The sequence below is a fragment of the Eublepharis macularius genome, chromosome 4 (genome assembly GCF_028583425.1).
Source record: "Eublepharis macularius isolate TG4126 chromosome 4, MPM_Emac_v1.0, whole genome shotgun sequence".
Classification (NCBI taxonomy): domain Eukaryota; kingdom Metazoa; phylum Chordata; class Lepidosauria; order Squamata; family Eublepharidae; genus Eublepharis; species Eublepharis macularius.
The window spans coordinates 38,523,439-38,547,713 of NC_072793.1; the positions used below are offsets into that span (position 1 = coordinate 38,523,439).

General features: G+C 41.3%; 2 protein-coding genes and 1 long non-coding RNA gene across 5 annotated transcripts in view; 2 read left to right on the forward strand and 1 right to left on the reverse strand.

Moving 5' to 3' along the window:
- The first annotated feature begins 1,198 nt into the window (after positions 1-1,198).
- Positions 1,199-12,478, forward strand: FN3K (fructosamine 3 kinase). Its single transcript, XM_054978666.1, has 6 exons — positions 1,199-1,541; positions 2,829-2,980; positions 6,879-6,970; positions 8,673-8,755; positions 9,278-9,400; positions 10,097-12,478. Exons 1-6 carry the CDS (start codon positions 1,401-1,403, stop codon positions 10,433-10,435), a joined length of 930 nt encoding a protein of 309 aa, XP_054834641.1. The 5' UTR covers positions 1,199-1,400; the 3' UTR covers positions 10,436-12,478.
- A 794-nt stretch (positions 12,479-13,272) lies between these two features.
- On the reverse strand, positions 13,273-15,106 carry LOC129329208 (uncharacterized). Of its 3 annotated transcripts, none has more exons than XR_008596929.1 (3): positions 15,058-15,106; positions 14,072-14,236; positions 13,273-13,476 (listed from the first exon to the last, which is right to left on the reverse strand). It is a non-coding gene; the product is annotated as an uncharacterized LOC129329208 (long non-coding RNA). The 3 variants fall into 3 exon arrangements; XR_008596927.1 differs by having other exon boundaries at positions 14,810-15,086; XR_008596928.1 differs by having other exon boundaries at positions 14,774-15,086.
- A 78-nt stretch (positions 15,107-15,184) lies between these two features.
- TBCD (tubulin folding cofactor D) overlaps positions 15,185-24,275 on the forward strand; it is a 202,975-nt gene continuing 193,884 nt past the window's right edge. The window contains exons 1-5 of the mRNA XM_054978807.1: positions 15,185-15,240; positions 16,891-17,109; positions 19,724-19,774; positions 21,378-21,475; positions 22,111-22,212. Coding sequence (XP_054834782.1) covers positions 16,917-17,109; positions 19,724-19,774; positions 21,378-21,475; positions 22,111-22,212 — 444 coding nt within the window. The 5' untranslated portion in view covers positions 15,185-15,240; positions 16,891-16,916. The remainder of the gene's footprint in view (positions 15,241-16,890; positions 17,110-19,723; positions 19,775-21,377; positions 21,476-22,110; positions 22,213-24,275) is intronic.

Genomic DNA, 24,275 nt, shown 5'->3' on the forward strand with positions numbered 1-24,275 from the left:
TCCAATGTTATGATGAGGAAACCATAGTTATTAAATAAGAACACTCAGGAGGACCCATCAGCGGTCTAGTAATTGCCGCAAATTGTGCTCCCATCTAACTGGTGATAATTACAGCTTAGGATTTGATAAGGCAATGTGGGATGTTCTGTGGTATCACAAAATGGATGAAACAGCACAAAGGTTCCTGTGATAAGGCCCCTAGAATACTACTGGACATTTTCATAAGTAATGCTAAGAATGCTTCAGAGTTGGCAATAAATCACTTGTGAAATGTTAAACAGCGTTTTTACAGAGACAATAAGGCTGTGATTGTAAATTAATGGTTCAGAGAGATGCTTTGATAAAGGGATAGGGAATGTAGACTGTACTGCTGCATACTGTCTGTAGCTGTAAGTGTGAGCCTACTGAGTGGTTTCCACATTAATATGTCATGTCAAATTGCTTGTGTTTTGTTTTATTTTATTGCTTATGTATTATGCCAACTTTGTATTTTCTGCTTGTTTTCATTTTCTGCAATCTATACCCTATTTTATTGTGTATTTGAATGTTCCAGTCATTGATGATGTTTATAGTATGTAATCGGTCTTGAGTCTCAGTGATAAAGGTGAACTATAAATTACAACATCAATAAATACCATGCTACAGTCAACAGAACACAACCATATACATTCAAACTAACTAAAGTACGTTTTTTATTACTAATATATTTTTAAAAACAGCATTTTTGCTTCACTTGTGAAATGGTTTGAGAATGGTGCTATTCTTGGTTCGGCGTTGTTAATTGTAGGCTGCTCAGTGGTTGGTTGATCTATTTTTTAATGCCACTGGTTTGCTTTTAATTATTATTTTTATATTGATAATTTGTTACTCTTTTATGATTTTACGGAATTTTTACTTATAAGCCGACTCGAGCAAGCCTCTGAAGAAGCATATAAATTTTCTATATAAATATTAATCGCTTTGTAGCAAAGAGCTCTATTCTGGACTGGAGCCTTTTCGTAATACGTTAAAACTATCGGATCGATTCGTTTTGCTCGAGGCGCTCCCCTAGTGGTTTGCTCTTAAAACGTCACTTATTTACTGCCCATGTAAACACGCTAACGGGGTGGAGAGCTAGTGGAAAGTCAAAACATGCGAACTACAAATACCAGAGGCCCTCTGAGCGAGTCTTTAGTAGCCCTTTTTCATTCTAGCAGATCACATTATTTTTAGTTACTTTCAGTAATTACCACCCCCACCCCCCGAGAACGGCATTTTAGTGAGCGAGCCCCCATCGGCTCTCTCTACCAGCGGCTAACTGCTCCCCCTCCGCTATCGCTGCGTCCGCCTGCGTTTTAACGCTCTCGGATAATCCCGGGAGCTGAAGGAGGGGCGTCCGCGGGAATCTGCGTGTGACAGCTATGGAGAAGTTGCTGAAAACGGAATTGCAAACCTCTCTTCTGAAAGCACTTGGGAGCTCAGGAGGAGGGTGCATAAGCCAAGCGCAATGCTATGAAACCGACCACGGGCGAGTGTTTGTTAAAATCAACGGCCAACCTCAGGTTAACGACCATACCGAGTGCTATCTAGCCTGCACGGGAGAAAGGGATGGGGGGTGGGGGTGGGAATGACTTGGAAGCTGATGTTCTTTGAAATAAATGACATCTTTGTACTCCCCACCCTGTTAATTGCTCATATATTGGGTTTGGCAGAGGGGGCGGGGGGTAGGGTCCAAATGTTCCTATGCCGCGATTGCGTTTCTCGATGTCGCTCTAGAGCAGCTTCTGCGACCTTTTGATTTCAGAGCGGGCGGGGCAAGCAGGTTCTCCATCGCTGCATCTTAAAGTTTTTCCACCCTTTTAAAATTAGCGATGATTCTAAGAATTTGGAATGAAACCCTAATTAGGCCACTTCTGGTTCATATTTATGCGGTCCATTTTCAAACACTGGGTTCACAGTGCTCCTCTAAACCGAATCAAACACCTCTGAAGACAGTGGGTTTAGAAGGGGGTAACTCTGCTTGGGTACCTATTATGTTTGAGACCGCCTCTCGGTGGATCGGTCCCTTCCCAGACTGTCCTTTACAAACATTTTATATGAATTGTTGTGTGAATGTAAGTAATACCAGCATACATAGATTCCTGTTTTTTTTAAAATAAAAATAAAATATTGTGATTTATTTTCCCTATGCCATTCCTGAATTAAAGTGCTGATCCAGTCCAGAGAATTTCTAGGTAAACATTAATTGGATTACCAGCCACCGAGATGAGTTCAAAAGCACATGACAGCTGATAAGGTAGTGTCCAGTGGCCTGCTGACTCAGAGGCAAGGACATTTACTGGTGCATTTCTATTCCAGTGTCTGGGTTTATGCACATTTGAGCTCTGGAGGCACAATAGGCTACAGATCTAGTCTGCCTTTCTGAAAGATCAGGGCTTTTTTTCAGCTGGAACGCAGTGGAATGGAGTTCCGGAACCTCTTGAAAATGGTCACATGGCCGGTGGCCCCGCCCCCTGATCTCCAGACAGAGGGGAGTTTAGATTGCCCTCCGCGCCAAGCGGCTCGGAGGGCAATCTAAACTCTCCTCTGTCTGGAGATCAGGGGGCAGGGCCACCAGCCATGTGACCATTTTCTCCGAGGGCAACCCACTGAGTTCCATTACCTCTTTTCCCAGAAAAAAGCCCTGTGAAAGATTATTAACTTTTCCTCTATTTAAATTTTGAAGAATGGTTAAAGTTCTAAAAAAGTAAACAAACAAACAAAAATGCCTCTTGCAATCAGCTTCTTTGCAAAAACATCATTAACCAAATGATTGTTTGCACTCTGTTAACATTGTTCTTTCGGACCAGGCTAGGACCATGTTTGAGGGTGAAATGGCAAGCTTAGAGGCCATTCAGCAGACAAATACTCTTCGGGTTCCAAAGCCAATTAAAGTGATTGATCTTCCTGGAGGCGGGGCAGCATTTGCTATGGAGTACCTGAAAATGAAGAGCCTCAGCAAGTATGTTGGAATGTCACGCTATTATCCTGGTTAACGGGAGACATGATCCTCTTGAATGGTATTTGTTCTCAGGGGCAGAAATGATGCCAAGGTGTTAGAGACATTTATTTACTGTCTTTAAGTAACATCTCCCTGGAATTAAAATAAATGCAACCAGCCAATAAAGATCTTGTTGTGAAATATTACAGGGTGGGCCACGAAAATTTCAGTTCCTGGGGAGGGTATCTTCTTGAGGCAATTTCACATTATCCTTTTCAGCGCCGGATCCAGGCGTGCGGACGCCCAGGGCAAACCTTGCCAGGGCGCTGCGCGCGCGCTCCCGGCACTGCGTGATGACGTCACTTTTGTGATGTCATCACGCAGGGCGGGAGCCATGCGTGGCAAGCCGGCCGCTCCAGCGCCCGGTGAGCCATGGAACTGGCGGCAGCGCAGGCGTGCACTGGGGCGGCTGGCTGGCTTGCCGCGCAGGACCTCCCAGCCCTGCGCTCAGCCACCCCACGCAGGAAGCCAGCCGACAGCTCCATGGCTCACCAGGTGCTGGGGTGGCTGGCTTGCTGCGCGGCCAGTTGAGCGCAGGGCTAGGAGGCCTTCCGCGCAGTTAGCATGCCCCGCTGGCCTGTGCTGCCCGCGCGGCAAGCCGGCCGCCCCAGCACATGGTGAGCCACGGAGCTGGCGGCGGTGAGGGCATGCGCTGGGGCAGCTGGCTTGCCGCGCTGGTGACTGAGCGCAGGGCTGGGAGGTCCTGCGCGGCAAGCCAGCCAGCCGCCCCATCGGCGGGGCTGGCGGGGGTCTCCCAACCCTGCACTCAGCCTCCCGTGCAGCTGGCAGCCGTGCCCGGTGCCCCCTCTTTGGCAGCGCCGGGGGCAGGCTACCCCCTCTGCCCCCCCTCGATCCGGCCCTGATCCTTTTACAGGAAATGTGGGAGACTCATTTTTGGAGGGTTATACAATATTAATGGCTCATGCCCCTAAGGCGAAGAAGGGTGGGTATCCTACAGCAGAACTGACCTGTTTAATCCTATCTACTGGGGAGACAGAAAAGCTATATGCCTCTCCTTTTGACAATCCATTTGATGTTAAGAGAGTGATCCTTGATAAGTTTGTCATGCTATATTTTTCTCTTGACCCACCAAAGGGGTAGATGAAATATTAGAGAAGCTTAGTGATATTTATATAGATAGTGATTTCCTTGTGGCGGGGGAGTTTAATGCTTGTATTGGTCTTAATCAGTGCTTTTTTTCTAAAAAAATGTTTAGGGGTACTCTCAGTTTGACTCAAGAAAAATCACCATTTTATAGTTCAAATCGGAAAAAATAAATGCAGTTAATGGACAAAATTACCAAGAACATGCTCACTCTTCACGTGGTTAACTGAAGACGGGACCATGTGCCCACTCTCCACATGGTCTACAGCAGACGCTGTATCACACAACACCGTTGTCGCATTTGTTTTTACAGAGTCATCATTCACTTTACACTTTGCTGGCTGTGATGATGTAAAATAGTTAGTAATTTTCCTACTCATATTGAAATACTGCCATTCAATGAGGCTATAGGCCAAACTTTCATCAGTAAAACACCACACTACCTCACAGATTAAACACTCGCTTCCATCTGAGACTCGGGAAACACCATGAAAGGAAATGATGTCAGAAGACTGTCGGCGATGAGAAATATGGGTATTGCCAACCAAGCCCCTCTATAGTGACACATGCGCACAACCAAAGAGTTTTGGTATAGACAAACTCTTTGCACTCTTTGCACAAAATGTACACAAATACACAAATTGGTCGCCACCATCGGGGGGTAGCAACAAGACTGACCAATCACTGTGCTAGATTCCAACTACCAGAGCTCCAAGTGGCTTAGAGAAGACTTGTTTGTATTTGTCTGCACCCTAATGATCAGCGATTATGCCAGCGATCTCGGTGGCGTGTTCGATGCTCAAAGACGCTCCTAGTGAGTTTAAATATAACTAAACATCTTTGTTGCCAACATACACTACATAAATATCCATAATATGTTTGGAGTTGGTTTAGCTGGAATTCCAACATTTAAAAATTTTTACTTTCTCCCATTAGATTCACAAAATGTTTAGGGGTATGCGTACCCCCGTGTCCCCCCAGAAAAAAGCACTGGTCTTGATGAAGAATGGTTAATGTCTTGTGGGATAGCTGATTGTGATAGAGAATCAATGGGATATAGAATCGATTTCTTATATGATAGACATTCAGTGGACATGAAAATCAGCTTGTCTGGTTGGATGTTATTTGACTTGATAATGGGTATTTTAAATGGGCATAAAGGGATTGATGATTTGGGGGATTTTACTTGTGTGACAACAACTAAAAGAGTAAGTTTGATTGCCTATGTTTTTGTTTCCCTGGCTTTAGTTGCTGACATTAGGAAACTTCAGGTTGAAGATTTTATAATCAGAGATAATTTCCCAATCTCTCATCAGATTAATATTATGTTTTACTGCCTTGTGAGAAGGAAATTTTGGTTCTGCCTGCAGCTGAACTACTAAGATCAACCCCTTGGTCCCCATTAGTAGAAGAAAGAGTAGCTAATATTATGAACTGTTTTCAGCTAGGGACTTTCTTTCCTTGTATCTAAACTTGCAGGGATTAGATTATCTCCCAGAGTTACTAGTTCAACCTTTAATTTTTGTTGAAACCTGCCTTTGTGGCATGACTATATAAAAATAAATATTATAGAATGAAAAATCATTGGTTTGATAAAAAATGGAACCAACTAATAAATTACAACAAAAAACCCAAAATAAATGCAAGGGAATTCATATTCATGTCAGATTATGGAATGACTTCAGTGAAGGTATGGCAGCAAGGAACCTCTGTCTTTATGAACTTTAGCAACGCGTATTCTGTATTTGGACAATTAGAGGCATCTGATTTGAGAGTATCCGTACAATTTAATCTGTCTTTATGGATTGGCTTTCGGGGAATATATTAAGCCAATTGATACTATTGTTTTTTTCATACGGTATCTGAAATCTATGGACTTTTGTTTGATGTGTGTTTGCCACTCAGTTTTGACTTAGGTGTAGGAGTAAGTAATGAATTACTTGTTTTCTGCTCAATAGATTACTGCACACTTGACGTATCATGTTTGATGCTTTTTTGCACAGTTTTGAAGGGAGCTCTGACTCTTGAAATCTCATACTCTGGAAATCTAGTTGGTCTTTAAAATTCTACTGCAACCAAATTTGATTTTCTAATTTTTGTAATCTTAGCCCAATTGCATTGCTTATTAGATCTCTTATGTTATTTGATTACATTGTTTTAAATCATGCATTCCACTTTAAGTCTCAATGAGTAAGACAGATATCTGTAGAGCATACAGCAGCTTTCCCTGCCCTTTCCTTGGCTCAGCCCTTCATGGTTGCCATATCTTCTGAACAGCTTTTTTCATATGAGGCACTGTTTTACTTGCTTTACATCAGTCAATTATTATTAACAGGAACACCTGGCTTGATGATTTACATTTCTTAATAAACTATATTGAAATTCACCGACTCTATATTCTCCCCATTTATAATTATCACACATATATTCTGTTTGGGGCGTCTATATATGTTATGTTCGAGTAATCTTTCTGTCCTGCATACAGGTAACTTTGGCCTTTCCCCAGTCTATAAATAGCGCAAGACTCACGGAAGGATGCTGGCTTCCTCGTGCGATTTTTGACGCCATTCATTTACAAAATGCCACAAACGTGATTTATGGAGTTTTGTAAACAGATGGTGCTAAAAATCACGCGAGGAAGCCAGCAGCCTTCTGTGTGTCTTGCGCTATTTATAGACAGTGAGGAAATGGCCTTTGACTGGGTTTGAAATGCCTTAATATCCTGATGCTGAGTCTTGTTTCTTTGTTCTTCCAGATATTCAGCAAAACTTGGAGAGCAAGTAGCAGAACTTCACCTTCATAACCAAAAACTTGGAGAGAAATTAAAGAAAGAAGAAAGCACAGTTGGTAGGGTATTGGTACAGAATAGTGGTTATAAATTTGTAGTAATCTGTCCTCCGGGAGATAATTGCTGTAATGCAAACAAAGTTAGTTACAATTAAATTTCACACAACCAGTATTCTGTTGATTTGCAGTTACACCTTTCTAAGTCCATTGACTGACTAGGATTGCACTGCAAGGCTGTAGTGTTTGGATACCACTATATTTAAAATAGTTACAGATTTATAAATATGCATATTGTTATTGTAGTCCTCTTATCATAGTTACATATTGTCCATAGATTGGCATATAGCAGTGTTTTTTAAAGAATTAATTCTTCTGTATATCACTCTATGTTTGAGCAAAACACAACCAAAACAAAAAATTAGACAACCAGGCTGTACACCATTGAATAGGCGACAGCTTCTTGTCTTACAAGTCATTTGCTGCCAAAAATTATTTCCACGAAATAAACTTTTACTTTCAACTTGGAGATTATTCTCCATGTATCTCTTGCTGCTGCTGCTGCTGCTGCTGCAGAGGCATTCATAGCGGCAACGGAGTATCCGCATGGAAGTTTCCCTTGCACTTTCCTTACCCCATCTTTCCATGGCGGCCACTGGAGGACTTTTTCGGGCTTTTTTCAACTGGTAATAGGTATATGGCTATTTTATAACAATGTATTGCAACAATGTACTCATTCCCACATTTTTTAAAGGTATCTAGCTCCTTTGATTGCAAAGATACAAAGATAAATTTGCCGCCAATCCCTTTCCCCTTATAACTCCACCACAAGCAGTATACACTTGTTTATACCTCACACTGAATCAATGGACCATTAGTCCATCCTTGTCTACTGAGATTGGCAGTGGCTCTCCATGGCGTCTAGTAGAGGTCTTTCCTATCACCTATAACCTGGTCCTTTTAACTGGAGATGGCAGGAACTGAACCAGGGACCTTCTGCGTGCCAAGCAGATGCTCTTCCACTGAGTCACAGCCTCTCTCTAGGCATTACTTTTTTTTTAAAAAAAAAAAATGAAAGCTGGGAACAAGTACATTGTGATTGTTAATAGCAATAGAGGTATTACTGCTTTTTTTTAAAGCCTGACAAAAGCTGGTTTGCGGTGGTGGAGATATCTGCCGCAGGTGCCAGTGTGGACAGGACCTGAAATAATGTGTACCTTCCTGTCTGTATGGTGTCCAAAGGCATTGTGACTGCAACCTGAGAGCCATGTGGCATTGTGGTTAGAGTGCTGGACTAGTGTCTGGTCAACCCAGGTATGAATTCTCACTCTGCCGTGGGAGATTGCTGGGTGACGTTGCAGCCTAATCTACCTCACAGAGACGCTGTGAGGATAAAATGGAGGGGAGAACAATGTAAACTGCTTCAGGCTGCCGTTGGGCAGAAAGGCAGGGTATACGTGAAGTAAACATATAAATAAATTGATGTTTCCAAAAAGATTTATCAAACTAGGTTAAGGGAAGATTGCAACAAAGCAGTGTGAGTGTATGGACCAAGACTTGCTGAGGACATCACGTGGATCCTCCTGAAACCAGTGCTGCAGCAAGGATATTCAGGTGGAGCAAAACACCTGTGTAGAGACAGCCATTGTTGCTGCTGCTGCAAGAAACCCCACACAGACAACTATTTAGTGTCAGAGGGGGAATATCTGCTCTATGGCTTTGCCATTTGCACTCTTAATTTGAGAAATTTTATTTTATTTGTCAGGAAAGGGAGCAGGTTTGAATGAACATCATTATGTGGATAAGTTTGGATTCCATATAGTCACCTGCTGTGGCTATATACCTCAGGTAGGCTTCCCCATTTACACTGAATTTAGAATGTTAGAAACCACCATTAATAGATTGTGATTGATAGCAATTTAACTTGCTTTAATCAGCTGTTCCATTTTTCACTTTTCATCTAAGACTTTTGCTTTCTGTAACTCAATATGGAATTTAAGTGTTCACTAATTTTATTAAGTAACCGAAATATCCACTGTAAAATGTTTGTGTTAAATTAGAAACTGCCACACTCCCGAAAGAATGATAGTATACTTATCTGAATCACAACAGCCAGAGATTTTTGTGTTGTCTGTAACTGATAATGAAAAAGCTTTATTACTAGCAACATGCTTGGCAGTACACAAATTACTTGAGGTATTGTCATAAGATTTTATACCTATGAGGAAAAGGGATACCTGGAAAGGATTAGCCAAATGGATTGAGGATAGCTTGTTTAGCCATCAGTTGAAAGGTCCAGAGCTTGCAACTTTGCTATTCTAAAGGCTCTATGGCGTTTTCTTCACAGTGAATCCTGAGTTTATTTTGTAGGTGAATGAATGGCAAAGTGACTGGCCCACTTTCTTTATACGCCATCGACTCCAAGCCCAAATGGATTTGATTGAGAGAGATTATGGCGACAGAGAGGCAAGAGAACTGTGGTCTCGACTAAAGGTAAGAAGGAAAAACCAGAAGGCAACATTGGAAGAGGCAGAGTTGAGTGTACCAGAGCAAGATATGGGTCCAGCACCTTGGCTTGTTTTCCTGTTTGCACTTTTCTTTAGTAAGTAGGCAATGTAGAAGGAAGACCCAAAGCCTGTAATAAAACATATCAGGGGGGATGTAAAGAAAAGGTGAAATTGGAAACTTAGCGTGAAGGGAGACTGGTACACTGAAGATAATTTCAGGTGGGTTGGTCTGTAGTAGGAGAGCAAGAATTGGGTCCAGCAGCACCTTAGAGACCAGCTAGATCTCCAGGATATCAGCTTTCGAGTGGCTACATTATGGACAACAGCCAGGTGGGATAGAGTCTTGTAAGAAGAAGGGGAATTGGGTGAACTTGAGGGGAAAAAAATTGTGGGATTCGTCTCCAGGAAGTTGGATCCAGTAACACTTTTCTGCTAAGACTTCCATTGACAGAGAAAGATCTCTTTCATCAGTGATGTTAATCTCAGTGCTGCTAGATCAAACTTGGCAGAAGGAAATCATATTCAACTTGAAATATACAAAATATATACTTTGGGGTTAATGTAGCAATGTTCAGGACTTTGTATACATTTGCATTCATTATTTTGAGGCCCTTTATTTTTCTCTTTCTGCTTCTTCTCATTCGGTAATTTTCTGATGTTTAAAAACTTACACTTTTCACAGCCGAAGATTCCAGAGATGTTTTGTGACTTGGAAATTGTCCCTGCCCTCATTCATGGGGACCTGTGGGCAGGAAACGTAGCTGAAGATGATTCTGGCCCAATTCTCTTTGACCCTGCTTGTTTCTATGGCCACTCAGAATTTGAACTTGCCATTGCTTTGATGTTCGGTGGCTTCAGCAGCTCTTTCTTCTCTGCTTATCACAGCAAAATCCCCAAAGCTCCAGGCTTTGAGAAGCGCAACAAGCTTTACCAGTTATTTAACTATATTAACCACTGGAATCATTTTGGAACAGGCTATCGAGGATCTACTATTAATGTAATGCGGAGACTTATAAAATAATTCTCAAATAGGCCTTGGAAATGGTTATCATGCACACTGAGTTCCCCTGCTTGAAATCAGAATACCTGTTTCAGAGAATGTGGGAGGGCGACCTGGAAGTTATAAAAGGCAAGTGTTAAGATAGCATTTGTACATGGTTGATTCCTCACAAAATGCTTGGTCTTGTAATTTCTGTATTCTATAATTTTAACCAGCATATTAATAACTGCTTTAATAAGGAAGAAAAACCAATGTACAATTTGTTATTTGAGAGAATTAATTCTGTAACAGATTTTTAGCCAGTATAAGCACTGTCCACTAGCTAGCCAAATGCTTTATTATGGTTCTGTTGCAGCAATCTAGTCTCATTATTGAATCTTAGTGTTCAGCCAGTCCTGTTTTGGGATTTCAAGAGCAACACGATAATTCCAGAAGATTCAGAGGCTAAATCCACTGTCCACAAACTAGAGCCCCTTTGAACATGTGAGACTGCTTGCATGAATGCAGTCTGGGGTTCCTGACTTTCCCCCCTCACTAACGGCAGCTCCTTGCACTGCGTCACAAACTGATTTTAAACGTCTTACCATTTCAGAAGTAGCCTGTCAGAGACAGCTGGCTCCCCAGTGCTGTTTTATGTATACAGTTCACCCTGTAGACTTTGGAATTAAAACCATAAGGAAGCACCTGAGAGACCAACAAGATTTTCAGGGTATAAGCTTTCAAAAGCCAAAGCTCCCCTCTTCAGATACCATCTTGAAAGATTATACTCCGAAAATCTTGTTGGTCTCTAAGGTGCTACTGAACTCAAATCCTGTTCTACTGCAGACCAACACAGCTACTGCCTAGCTGAAATCATGATATACAGTCTGAAACTAATTTATTTTGAAATGAACTTCAATAGGCAGTATAAAGCTAAATATGGCGATTGTAAAATCTTCATTTTCATTTGAAACGAAACACGCATATATCAAAGCTTTCTCTTGTCTGTATCTGACCGAGCTTGCATAGTGGCTTGTAATAGCTTGGCAAGTGTGGAATAAGCAGAAGGGCGTAATAGCCTTTCCATTCAATTCCATTCCTCTTCAAGAGAACCACTTAACTTGGAGGAAAGCTCCTCTGACTGGACAAAGACATCTGATTTTGCTGAGTGAAGTGCCAGGATACAGGGCATACAGATATGAAGCAATATTCATTCTTTAACTGAATTTTATATATCCTTCCTTCGCCAAATTGAAATGCCCAAATACTTTGAACTGAGCAGAAGGCAAAACTCCTGCAGTCTGAGCCCAGGCACCTGGCTTTTTAGAAATTAAGACTGCCCCGTTGCTTTTGAGAGACAGTAAAACCTGCTTGAAACCTTTGAAAACTTTTAACATGTGCTTGTGTTCCCATATAACTGCTAAGCCTTATTACAATATTCTGTACCTGTTAGTAATGAGAAAGAGAATGGCAAATTTATAGTCTGAGACTTGCTATGGGAACACATGGTCTCCCAACAGTTGTACCAACATATCATTCCCATGAAAATAAGTAATTGAGGGTACACTGCAACAGTATTACGAGCATCAAAGGCAGATATTTCAGTGCAAAAAAATTTTCGGCTGGGTTATGTGGCATTATTATCAAAGCTAATAAGGGTCTCTTTGTTTATTGAGTGGTGTAGGTAATGCTAGTCACACACCTTTGTTAATTATGTGGTTCTTCCCCAAGTCTTCATGTCAGGGAAAGCATAAATACAGTCCTATTCATGTTAGTTACTGTCTCTTCTGGCTAAGTAGCATCTCTTGGAAATGCAACAAATACATTAGAGACATTTATTGTACCTGATCTCCAGCTATGGTTTCCCACAATTCTTCTTGTTCAGTCATTCGGGCATTCTTGGTTTTTTTACAAACACTTGCATTTATTCTAAAATTCCAGGGCTTTTTTCTGGTAAAAGAGGTGGTGGAACTCAGTGGGTTGCCCTCAGCGAAAATGGTCACATGGCTGGTGGCCCTGCCCCCTGATCTCCAGACAGAGGGGAGTTTAGCTGGCGTGGAAGGTAATCTAAACTCCCCTCTGTCTGGAGATCGGGGTGGGGCCACCAGCCATGTGACCATTTTCAAGAGGTTCTGGAACTCCATTCCACCGCGTTCCAGCTGAAAAAAAGCCCTGTAAAATTCTATCTTCTCCCTTCCCTAGACTAAACACTGCATTCAGGTTATACTTTGTAGCAGTAGATCACTGTACCTGATGACCTTTCTCTAACAGAAAACAGGGATATTTATAAAAATTAAACAAATATATATTAGAATAAATGTATAATAGTTATAATGAAACAAATATACGTGTTTCAAGAAGAAATGAATACTAGCCATTTCCTGTCATGCTTGATAGTTAAATTAATGCAGTTGCATAACATCTATAGTTATTAACTGAAAGGGAAGTTATTTTGTTATTGCTATTTTGCTAAAGGAACTGTGACATCCTTGTGACAAGCATTTTCCTCTCATTTTGTAAAACCAAATCGGAGATAATAAAGTACATGAATAAACTCACAAATATTCCACGGATCAGGCCACTATCCTATGCCTCTTAAAGGTCTGCAATTAATGACCAAAACATGTTAGAACTATTATAAAATGAACTCACATTTCTTTAGTGTTAATACTGTGACAGTCAAATCTGGGCAAAATTTTGTCAATGTATTTAATCACCATCATCATCACAAATTTTCCTTTTTATGACTTAAATGGAATGTAGAAATGATCCTTGTTTATGCTAGCAAAGCAGGATTTAGAGCACTCACAATTTTTTTTAATTGTATATTTTTTGTGCATTTCCTTCAAAACATCCTTATTCCCGTACATATATACCCATTGCCCTCCAACCCCTCTCCATAAGTTCATATACAGTTTCTATATCTTCGGCAGAAGTCCCTTGTAAGAATCATTCTTCTATTTATCTTGTTTCTTCACATCCGGATAAGAGGAGTTAGTCTCTGAGTCCTCTCCTTCTTCTATTCCTCCTTGATTCTCCTTCCTCTTCCTCCTCACTTAATTCATCGCCGAAGATATTGTATCCTATAGCCGGGGAGGGTTGAGAGTTTTAGTGTATTTTGGATGACTATTTCCCATTCAAGTTATTCATCTGTATTTCCATACCCTTATCCCTCCCGCCCTCCCTTTAGCTACTCATCCTTTCCAGCCAGGGGCACAAGCTTAGGAGCTTCCACCGAACGTCCCGTTGTTGACCCTCCATGACCCATTTTAAATATAAATGCCATTTTTCCTTAATCTTTCCTATTCTTAATTCCCATGACTCATCCTGATTAATTATGGCTATAATGTCTGATTGAATGTATTCAAATAAATAGAGCGCTCACAATTCATATCATAGCAAACGTGAGTACATTACATAGAATTTGAAATAATGTTGCTGTGCCATACTTGTTCTGTATACAATATGAAATTAAAGTGGAATCTGAATAAAATGCTGTATTTGCTTGCAGTGTTTGGAATTATGGCTTTTCTGTACTGATCTTAGCAGTTCTAGAGCCCTACAACTGCTTCCTCTTCACATACATATAATTCAAATGAAGGAAAAAATTGCTGAAGTCCAAGCTGTCTGCCAGAAAAACCATGGAGAACAAAAGAAAGAACATAGCTTTGCAGGCACCTAAGAATTGCCTTGTTGGATCCGATTTTGGCAGTCACATCAGTGAGAAAAATCTCTTGCAGGCACTCTTGTACATAAAACTCTCAACTATTCCCATGGAACACTCTTTCTCAGCTTTGGCCACCCACGTTCTTCACAGAAACAGGAATATTATCCAAGATACTTCTGAAAATAAGAGTGCATTTCTGTTAGCATCAGCAACTGCTACCAGTTACTACACACTTCAAATTAAGGACAAGGGGGCCTCCCATGCAAATTAAATGCCATTGCTCCTATTCAGGCTTATGCCTCCTTTAAAAATAAATAGTGCAGCCCTAAACAATTACTCCAGTCTAAACCTGTTGATTTCAGTGGATTTAGACTGGAGTAACTCTGCTTAGGATTGCACAGTAAATCTTCCATTTCCATTATGAAAATAAAAAAAATTCTTAAAAAAATGTGTTATAATTAGGGTTGCCAACTCCAAGTTGGGAAATTCCTGGAGATCTGGGGAGGGGGGGTGAAACCTGGAGAAAGTGGGGTTTGGGGAGGGAAAGGACCTTGGCATGGCATAATTCCATAGAGTCCACCAGCAAAAGTAGCCATTTTCTCCAGGTGAACTGACCTCTGTGGCCTGGAGACCAGTTAGAATTCCAGGAGATCTCCAGCCACTACCCGGAGGCTGGCAACCCTAGTTGTAACAGTTGCGTCACACCCTTTAACCTTTATTTCGCGACGGAGCTGACCATGCCCGCTTACGCTCACGGCGGGGTTTCAGTTTCCCAGCGGTGCCTACTTGGTGACCACCGATACTTTTGAAAACTATTGCTATTTTTATTTTTACGGCGCTATTTTATTGCATTCCACCTTCCCCTTTCCAGTCACGCGCACAGAAAGCTATGCTTTTGGTCTAGATACATGATGAAAAATCTACATTGGGGCAGCCGTAAAAGATGAGAAGCCCTTCCGGTTGAGACGGGGGGGAAAATTCTTCGTTTCCCTCCTACCCACAGCCGGTCCGGGCTGCCCTGCTTCCCTTCCGAGCCGCCAGCCAACTGCGCCACCCTTAGCCTGACTCCGCCCCCTCTTGCCCGCATAACTCTGACGGCTGAGCAATTTTGTCCCTCGTAAGTAGCCGTAGTGCAGAGGTTTGGCTTTAATAGGCGGTCGCGAGGAGTGTGGTTGCTACGGTAATGGGAGGTTTCTTGAACTGTTTGAGGGGCAGCGAGGTAGGGTTTAAGGAGGGGAGACTAGCAGGGGAGGGCATGGAGGGAGTGGGGGTCCCGAAATAGGGACGGGCGGCCGTGAGGAGCCCGTTATGGGGCCGGGTGGAAAACGGGAAGGATGCTGGAGGGGGAAGTAGAATGGCGGGTGCATGTTTGTGACCAGTATGAAATTATTTGGGGGAAAGGACGCGAAGTGTCTCTAGAAAGTGCGTTGCGTTGGTCTACATTTGCAAACCCAGCCCATACCTTCTAATCTGTGTTCAATGCTACACTAAAGCTTGGCCATGGAACAGATTTTTAAAAATGGAAGTAGGGAGACTGACTGAGCCTGTGCAGGATATGCTGTGTTCAGTGATGGCAACTGGTCCATCTGTTTTAGATTAGAGGGAAGGTTTCCAGGTCTTATGTATGTGGTTTACATTCGGGTTGAGTACCGGCCAGCTGTAGTAGCCCAATACATTTCTGTTGAGAGAGGGTAATTAATTCCTCAAGCAGTCTTGATGATGCACTTTTTGCATATTACATTCAGTGAGGGTTCATTTAGATTTTTTGAAAAAGTCATACTAAATAGAAAGCCAACTCTTTTGTTGGTTAATTCTTACAAAGATGTGTTAACTGTCATGATCTAGCTTGGAATGAACTCCAAACTTAAGTGGGCCTAGCATTATTCTGTGACAAAGTTTTAGCCCCAGAGGGATGGAGGAAATGTTTCTTTTGGAGTTTAGCTGCATCCACACTGCTAGGAATCTCCATTTTCCTGTCATGGGCTGCTGCAAAGGCAGAGGTGTTCACAATTGCAATGGAGCATCAATAATTGCTAGATCACTGTAACATAATTATTCCTGTGATGTACTAGTTTTCTTAATTTCCTAGCTTTCATTAAAAAAAAGTAAGTCTCGAGCCATTTTCTTCAGGGAAATACACATATCTGTTCAAGAAAGGGAGTTACAGCCTATTTTTTAAAAGAACGAAAGCTGGGGATTCTGAGGAACTGGTATATGGTGGTAATAAATCATTATAATGTTACGATGATTTAACAATTACCAAGTTTTTAAATGTTTTCCAGTGGTGTAAGGGGATATGGCAACTATGAAAGGAGTTGCTGAAGCAAGGAACTTGTTGCTTATATGGGCAGGACCTTAAAAATGCTTTCCTTCCCAACCACGCAGCACACAGAGGTGCTGTGGCTGCGGCTTCCTCAAATATATTGTATTAAACCATGCTTGATAAAGATCAGAGCATATCAGGAAAAAAACCTGGAAAGTGGATAATTAGGGAACAATATCATATGAATGCACCCTGAAAAACTGAACAAATTTGGATATAAAAGTGGAGTAAAATCTCCTTTATGGATGCAACCAGGATTGGGGACAGATAGGAGTTGAGGTTTGATAAAGCACATCTTAAACTTGTGATACAGTAAGATAAAGGGTTTCTGTTTGCATTTTCAAGGATATTTGGGGAGCTTAAGCACATTTAAATCCAACACAGAATTAGGTGCATTTAAATCTAGAATCTTTAACTTCTGCATTGGATTGTGACTACTATGTGTGAGAAGTGAGACATATTTAATAGTTTGTCACAGTTAATGCTGATTTACCATTGGTTTGCCAGAGAAGAAACCTTTATTGGAGCTGGAGATGGTTTTAAACGAAATGAATGGTGATGGGCCTGAGCAAGAGGATAATCTGTTCTGCGAGCCTGATGTCATTGCCAGGGGAAACATACTTGAGAGTTTTACAGAAAAAAAAGAAGCACAGGAGTTGATTAACAACCTCAGATTAGTGCATGATGGTTTGACATTGCAAGAAACAGCAATTCAAAAATTTACAGGTAAGTAGTTTTGCCTTTGATATGTACCACTGATTTTGCAACAGTTTATTTAGATTTAGATAAATACCTAAGAGTGACAAGAATGTTCTGGTTCAAATCTTGCCTCGTCCAGGAGGTTAGTCTTAGCAGTTTTAGGCAAGCTAATAGCCCTCTGTTATCCTGTCTGCAGTATGGAGACAATAATCTATTTGTTATTTGAAGAGACATTTTTTTGATGGCCACCATGATCCATTGATAGAATGTTACATGTCAGAGATGATCCAAATGTGCTAAGACTTGTATTTGGTATGTTCAAAAAGAAGTCTTCTGGCATGTTAGAGCAGGGCTTAACAAATCACAGGTGCCAGGTTATCATGGCACCTAAAAATTTCATCGAGGAGCTTAGTATTTTCAGCATGGATTTTATTGCATTGTGTCCTAGTGGTCCTCAGGAGAAGTAGACTTACTATTTTGCATCAGTATGTTTCACTATATAACGTAGAATACATGTTCATGAAGTTGATGTCATTGCTTGTTTATGTGTTAACTTTACACCATTCAGTTGTGGTAGATCAATTCATTTCTTAATCAGTTGCTTTCTAGACTGGCTCCAATATTCAATTAAACCAAGTTTTAAAAAGCAATAATGGAATTATGAGGTGAGGAGAAATTAGGTTAGGATTTGCTGTTTGCTTTTTGTTGTGATGATAACAGACATGGCAACCTTATATTTATTTATTTATTTACTGCAACAATTTTGTCATAGCTTTAATCAAATTATGAGCAATTGTGAAGAGTTTAGGATAGGTTTTGTGGTAGAACTGATTAGAAAATGTGGTTATTAAGATACAGAACTTTGAAGGCTAGAAAATAAGTCTTGATCCTAAATTTTTCAGCTGTTTCCCAGAGCCAAAGGATGTTTGTCGAGGCTTGTGTAAGCTAACATATTTATAGCAGAATCCTAAGTAGGTCTGCTCAGAATCCTACTTCTGTCTACTCAGTTGGGCTTAATCCCAGGAAAGTGTCCTTAAGTTTGCACTGTTATTGTAACAAAAGAGTTGTCATCAGATGCATGGTGAAACCTCACTTGGCACACATGCGCATGCACACGTGTGAATAAAGAAGGAAAACATAGTGGGTTAAAAGGCTGTAAAATGCAAAAATGTGACACTAACATGAACTGAAGTTCAATTCATGAATTGTGAAGTCACAATAATTGTAAATTGGTATTAACCCAGTTTTCCTAGTTACATTGTATAATTTTAACATCTGTGGTTTGTGAGAAATGGCTTATCTCTGTTTAAGCCTAGGTTAATAGTAATTAACATATTGATGACTTTTAATCAGGGTTGCCAGATTTCTCCTATCTTTAAACCAGAGGGTGTGGGGAGCTACAGACACCTGGACATGTGTGCCCACATCCCCAAGCAATGACAGTATTTCTGACACAATCCAGAAGTACTGGGTCATTGTAGGGGCTGATTCTTTAAAAATTGGCCCTGCCGTGTCCCATCGCTTCTGGGTCGCACCAAGAATAGTGTCATTGTCAGGGGATGCAGGGGCTCACACACACTTTGCATTCATGCCTGCCGCTCTGTCTCCTCCTCTCCCATTCCTGTATACTCCCCCCCCCCACTGGCCAGGTAAGTGGGGCAGAGGATGGAGAGGGGGTGGGGGGATTTCCTGCCATGGCAGGGGATCTGACATCTCTACTTCTAATTCAGTAGCAGAAGAATGGTCAGCTGCAGAGTGTCATGGTAGATCACACTGTTCTTCCATTAGTTTCAGAGTGTTTGCCACTTTTTCTTGTAGCATATCTTTACCTATCAGGGATCTTCAAATATTTTGTTGTACTTGGACTGCCACCTAGTGATTGTTCAGTTTTGTACAATAAAAATACATTGATAATAATAACTGAATGAGTATACTTTCACACAGTTACATTGGTGCAAGTTCAGTTTGTCTAACAGAGATAGGTAATAAAGTCGCATTAGCCTTTGCTGTCATATTCTAATGCTTAGTGCATGGATATAGAAATGGCACAAAGAGGAGGCTTTTTTGTTATTCTGGAGCTGCAATACTGGACTGCTTTAAAGTCCTTTTGTGTGGTGGGTCTGTAAATTTAGTGTCACAGGGGACTGCTAGAAGTTGTCATGGTGCTTAAAATCTCTCTAGATGTTACACTGGGCCTCCTTGGAGAGAGATACTTTGTCTAGTTCCAGTAATAGGTTAGGAGCCTGAAAGTAAGGGAAATGTATTTCCCTTCCCATTAGGTCGTGCTCATTCCCTGAGTCCAAGCCAATTTAGTAATGGGTTGGGGCTGAAGAATGAGGTGGTTAGGAGGGGGTGAACTTGCTCTCCCTTGCTTGTTTTGGGACCCACCACGTGGGCTTTTGCTCAAGTTGAAGGAAGCCAGGATTTAAGCCTGATTTAATCACTGGGATTCATTTTAAATGGTGCAGGCTTATTAATAGATGTAACTGTTATATGCTGTTTAGAAAAGCTACAGTATTTTCAGTGTAGGAATGTGTACACAACTGACTTCTAGAGTAATCATTTAATTTTATATTCAGCTTTATTGTTTATTAACATTAGTAAACTGATGATATCTCCTGAATGTGCTTTTATCTTTTAGTTATAATGAACAAGTACCAAGAACAACCTCACCTTTTGGACCCACATTTAGGTAGGTTTTGTTTTGTTCTTTCATACACATGTACAAAATGTCATCGTTTTAGTCCTGATGTACCATGATTGAAGAAGTTTTGTATGGTTGTTAAGAGATGACCAACTTCTTCAACCTGGGGCATTTGATTATCTGGGTGATGCTGCCTGGGATCTCCCTTCCCAGCAATTTTTGCCGTACGCGTCCCGTCTCAAGATGGTGCTGGAGATGGGTCCCTAAAGGGTGAGAAGCAGAGTGAGGAAGAGAATCTTGGTGCTCTTATTTGCAGGTATTGCTTCCCCCCAGAGCCTACTGCAGTGGCTTGTTGTCCTTCACATCACTCTTCTTTCCCAAAGAGAGGATCATTGCTGGATTAAAAGCACCACACAACCCTCTTTTGTGCTGCTTGCATCCAGGATAGTGTCAAGAGACCAGCACTGAACCTGACTTAAAAGAGAGCAGCACAAAAGGGCATTCGGTGGTGCTTCCAATCCAGCGTTCACCCTTCTTTTCAGGAAACGAGAGATCACAACATAACTTTGAGTCATGGTAGAAAGCTCTGGATTCTCTTAATTCCCAAAGGGGTGTCTGCAAGCAGGGTGGTCTCCTGCCCTAGATGCTGATAGGGACATAAAACCATTTCCTAACTCTCAGGCAGCCCACTTGGTTATAGACCAGCCTTCTATTCCTATCTGTGACAAGATTTTGTGTGTAAAGTGAGAGGCATTACTGCTGGGTAACAACCAGTGAGGCACTTTCTGCAGGATCTGACTGGGGCAGTGTCAGGAGGGGCTAGGAAAAATGAGAGTTTGGGTCTGGATGTGCATGCCACATACGAACTCTTTGAGGTCTTGCATTTTTATACACTCTTAAAAATAGATTATAGGTAGCCAGTTAATCTATAGAAAAAAAGTTAAAACAGTAGTTGCGCAGTACATTTCTATCAGTGCCCATTAAACCATCGCAGAACAGTGAAGAAGCTTTTATGTTTCCCCAAATTCTTCATTAGATTAGATGTTCAGTATGAAAAACAAAAAGGGATAGGGAAGTTCACTGTGTGATGGAAATGGCTCTGATCTGCAGTTTGTATACATTAAAATTGAATGCAGGATAAGTCGCAGACTTAAGTGGATTAGATGATATTGAATGCAGAATAGATATCAAGATGTATAAAAAGTTACTGGGATAGAGAATAATAACGACAACAACATTTGATTTATATACTACCCTTCAGGACAACTTAATACCCACTCAGAATGGTTTACAAAGTATGTTGTTATTATCCCCACAACCAAACACCCTGTGAGGTGGGTGGGGCTGACAGAGCTCCAGAGAGCCATGACTAGCCCAAGGTCACCCAGCTGGCTTCAAGTGGAGGAGTGGGGAATCAAACCCGGCCCTCCAGATTAGAGTCCCGCACTCTTAACCACTACACCAAACTGGCTTTCTTAAAAAGAATTTGATGCATTTCTGTCTTACTGAAAAAATGTCTTCTAAAGTTGTCCTCATCAGTGATGCTTGCATGGCTTTTGCCTTAAAATGCATGTATATACAAAAATTATACAAGACTTAAATATTTTTGCAGACTAATTCTCCCCTCACCCCTTTTCCTCATCTCCTCTAGAATGGATGTTGACTTCACTATTAGATATTATCCGGGATGAGGCATCTCCACCTTCTCTAGTTCATCTGTCTTTCAAATTCCTCTACATCATTTCAAAGGTAAATTGCAGTATATTAGAAAAAGCATATCCACACTTATCCAGTGGTATTAAAATGATATGTGTGCTAAAACATTAACATATTAGAGGTATCTTAAGTAAGTGTGGCTACAAGAGACCTTTAAGGAGGAGTATCCATGGTATGAGTTCCCACCTGCAGTCTCAAGTAGTATAGCTTAGACCAGAGTTTATTATTTTGGTGAGAACTAGACCTAGTATGCTGGATGTTGATACAGAATTACACGTTAAGCTTTCTTTTACCTGACAAAATCTAGGTATGATTTCTTTAGATTTTGAAAAAATGCAGGTATAATATTTGGTACTACTATCCCTATCATGTCTTGAGTCAGATCCGGTGATGTGTTAGTAGAAGGTGCTGACAGATCTGCTAATGGGCAAAAATAAAAAGGAGAGCAATTTTGCCTCCCCACCACAGTCGTCGTTAGGTCATGTGAATCTTGAGATTCAGGAATAAGCTTTCCTGTGGTTGAGAAGGACCGCTGGAGAGAGGGGAACAGAGGAAAGATCCTCTCCTTGTGTCCACAGATTGCTGTATTCAACCCACTATATGCAAAATATTTTCAAACTTCCTTTGTTACAAAAACTGTGAAAGCATTATTCAATTTTTCTTACTAGGTGCGAGGGTATAAAACTTTCCTGCGACTGTTTCCTCATGAAGTAGTTGATGTACATCCTGTCTTAGATATGCTTGTACGTCAGAATCCAAAAGACTACGAGGTGAGTTGTTTGTCTTTCACACACCTAAAATAAAGCCGTAGAACTGTACATTAAGGAAAACAGGAACAGGTAAATGGGGTCTGGGTATTAACACATATTTGGCTAGAAGATGGCATTGTTGTGATTCACACTTGTTTCTGAATATTTGGATGTATGTGATTTTAAGACTGCAAGAAAATTTGCTTTAAGAGAGACAGAAATTCTCTATGGTTTAGAAAGCTTTTCTGTAGAAAGCCTTTATGGCTTTTTATACAATTTCTACCTTATTTTGATATGTGTTTTCAGATGTGTTTGGCCAGAAACACTGAGATGGGGTTTAGGTTATTGTCATGGTAAGCAAGCATTTTCATGGCAGGCAAGCGTTTTGAGTTCATCCATGTTTCGGTTAAATTTATATCAATGTTGTCTTTCCAAGTTCTATAAAATCATGGGGGAACCAACATATAAAGGTTTTAATTTTTTCCCGTCTGTCTTTTTTAAACAGTCTGGATATAGCTGTCACTGCTGCAGTCGTTCTGGTGACTCTGTGTAGGCCCTGGTAGCTGCGTGGAATGATGGACTGGCTGGGGTCATAAACAGAATTGCTCCTTGGCAACCTCTTCCATGCTCTGTGAGGCCCCCATCTCCCTGGTTTACCAGTGAACTGGGCAATATGAAGCAGAGTGGAAGATGACTAGAGTGATCTTAACGGAAGTCTTGGGATGAATCACATGTCAGAGCCCGTTTGCCAGCCTTTGAGGTGGCAGTGATGGCAGCAAATGAAACTTGCTTCACTGCCACCACTGTGTTAGCTGAATCTGATTCAGCTTGATTGTTTAAAACGGTTCATGACTTGTTAGTAATAATAATGTCTGCATGTTATGACTATTCTAGACAGATTAGTGCCCTACTCAGATTGGTGAACAAAGTCAGTGTTATCATTATCCTGGGATCCTAGCTGCTGGGAACATATGTTAGCTATTTTAAAACAGCTACATTGGCTGCCAGTTTGTTTCTGAGTAGGGGTGTGCACCAGAAAATTCAGATCTGGGTTTCAGGGATCCCCCAAAAATCTAGGGAAATCTGGAAAAGAGTATCTGATCTGTATCCAAGACAGATAAGAGAATCCCAGATTTTTCAGCCATTATTATCTATGGGGAAAACTCTGGAGGGCTGAGGGGGCATTTTTAAAGCAAACTCCACCAAATTTGCAGGGGACTACTCCTGACTATCCTCTAAAGACCCCCAAGTTTCAGGAAGCTTGGACCTCCAGTTCTATGGGTCTCTGAAGAAGGTGCCCCCAGGTTCTCTCCATTGTTTCCTATGGAGAAAACATTTCCAAATAGGCTCTCAGGCAGAAACACACAGGGGCAAGGCTGCCAGTGGCCAAAGGCCTCCTCCGAAATGCAAGAGGAAGCCCAACAGAAACAAACTGAAGCAAGGGAATGGGTGGAACCAAAGTGAGTTAAGGGGACCAACATCCAACCAGGGGATCCTGTCAAAACAGAGAATTCTACCCAAACCAAACTGAAGCAAGGGACACTATTGCAACTTAGTCCAACTGAACCAGTGACAGTCATAGAACCCAGGCAAAGAAGGAGAGCTCCTGCATGGACTGGCCTCTCCCGCCCCTCCCCCTCCTCCCCCTCCCCTTTTGGAAAAAAAGCAGGAGAAGCCCAGGAAGGAGCCAGCCAGAAGCTGAAGCCACATTTCCTGGATTTACCCAGATTTCTCCGGGGGTCTGGATCCGAGTTCCCTGATCAGATCAGGGATTCTCTGATTTGATTTGAGAAAGCTAGATTTGGCTGGATAGGAGCCCTGGTAATAATTCAGAAGGTTCTGCAAGCCATGCTTATTTTTCAGGGCTTTTGCGAGGATGTGAAGGACAGGCATATTTTAAGGGGGAGAGAGAAAGATTTTATCTTAGTTTTTAATTTGGAAATTATTTAATCATTTTGTAAGCTTTCTTGAACTATATGGAAAGGCGGGGTATACGTTTTTAAATAAAAGAATAAACATGGACTATGTATTTTATAGCTTGTTACATTTTGGCATAAAGAGAAAAAATGTTCTTCTATTCCCTT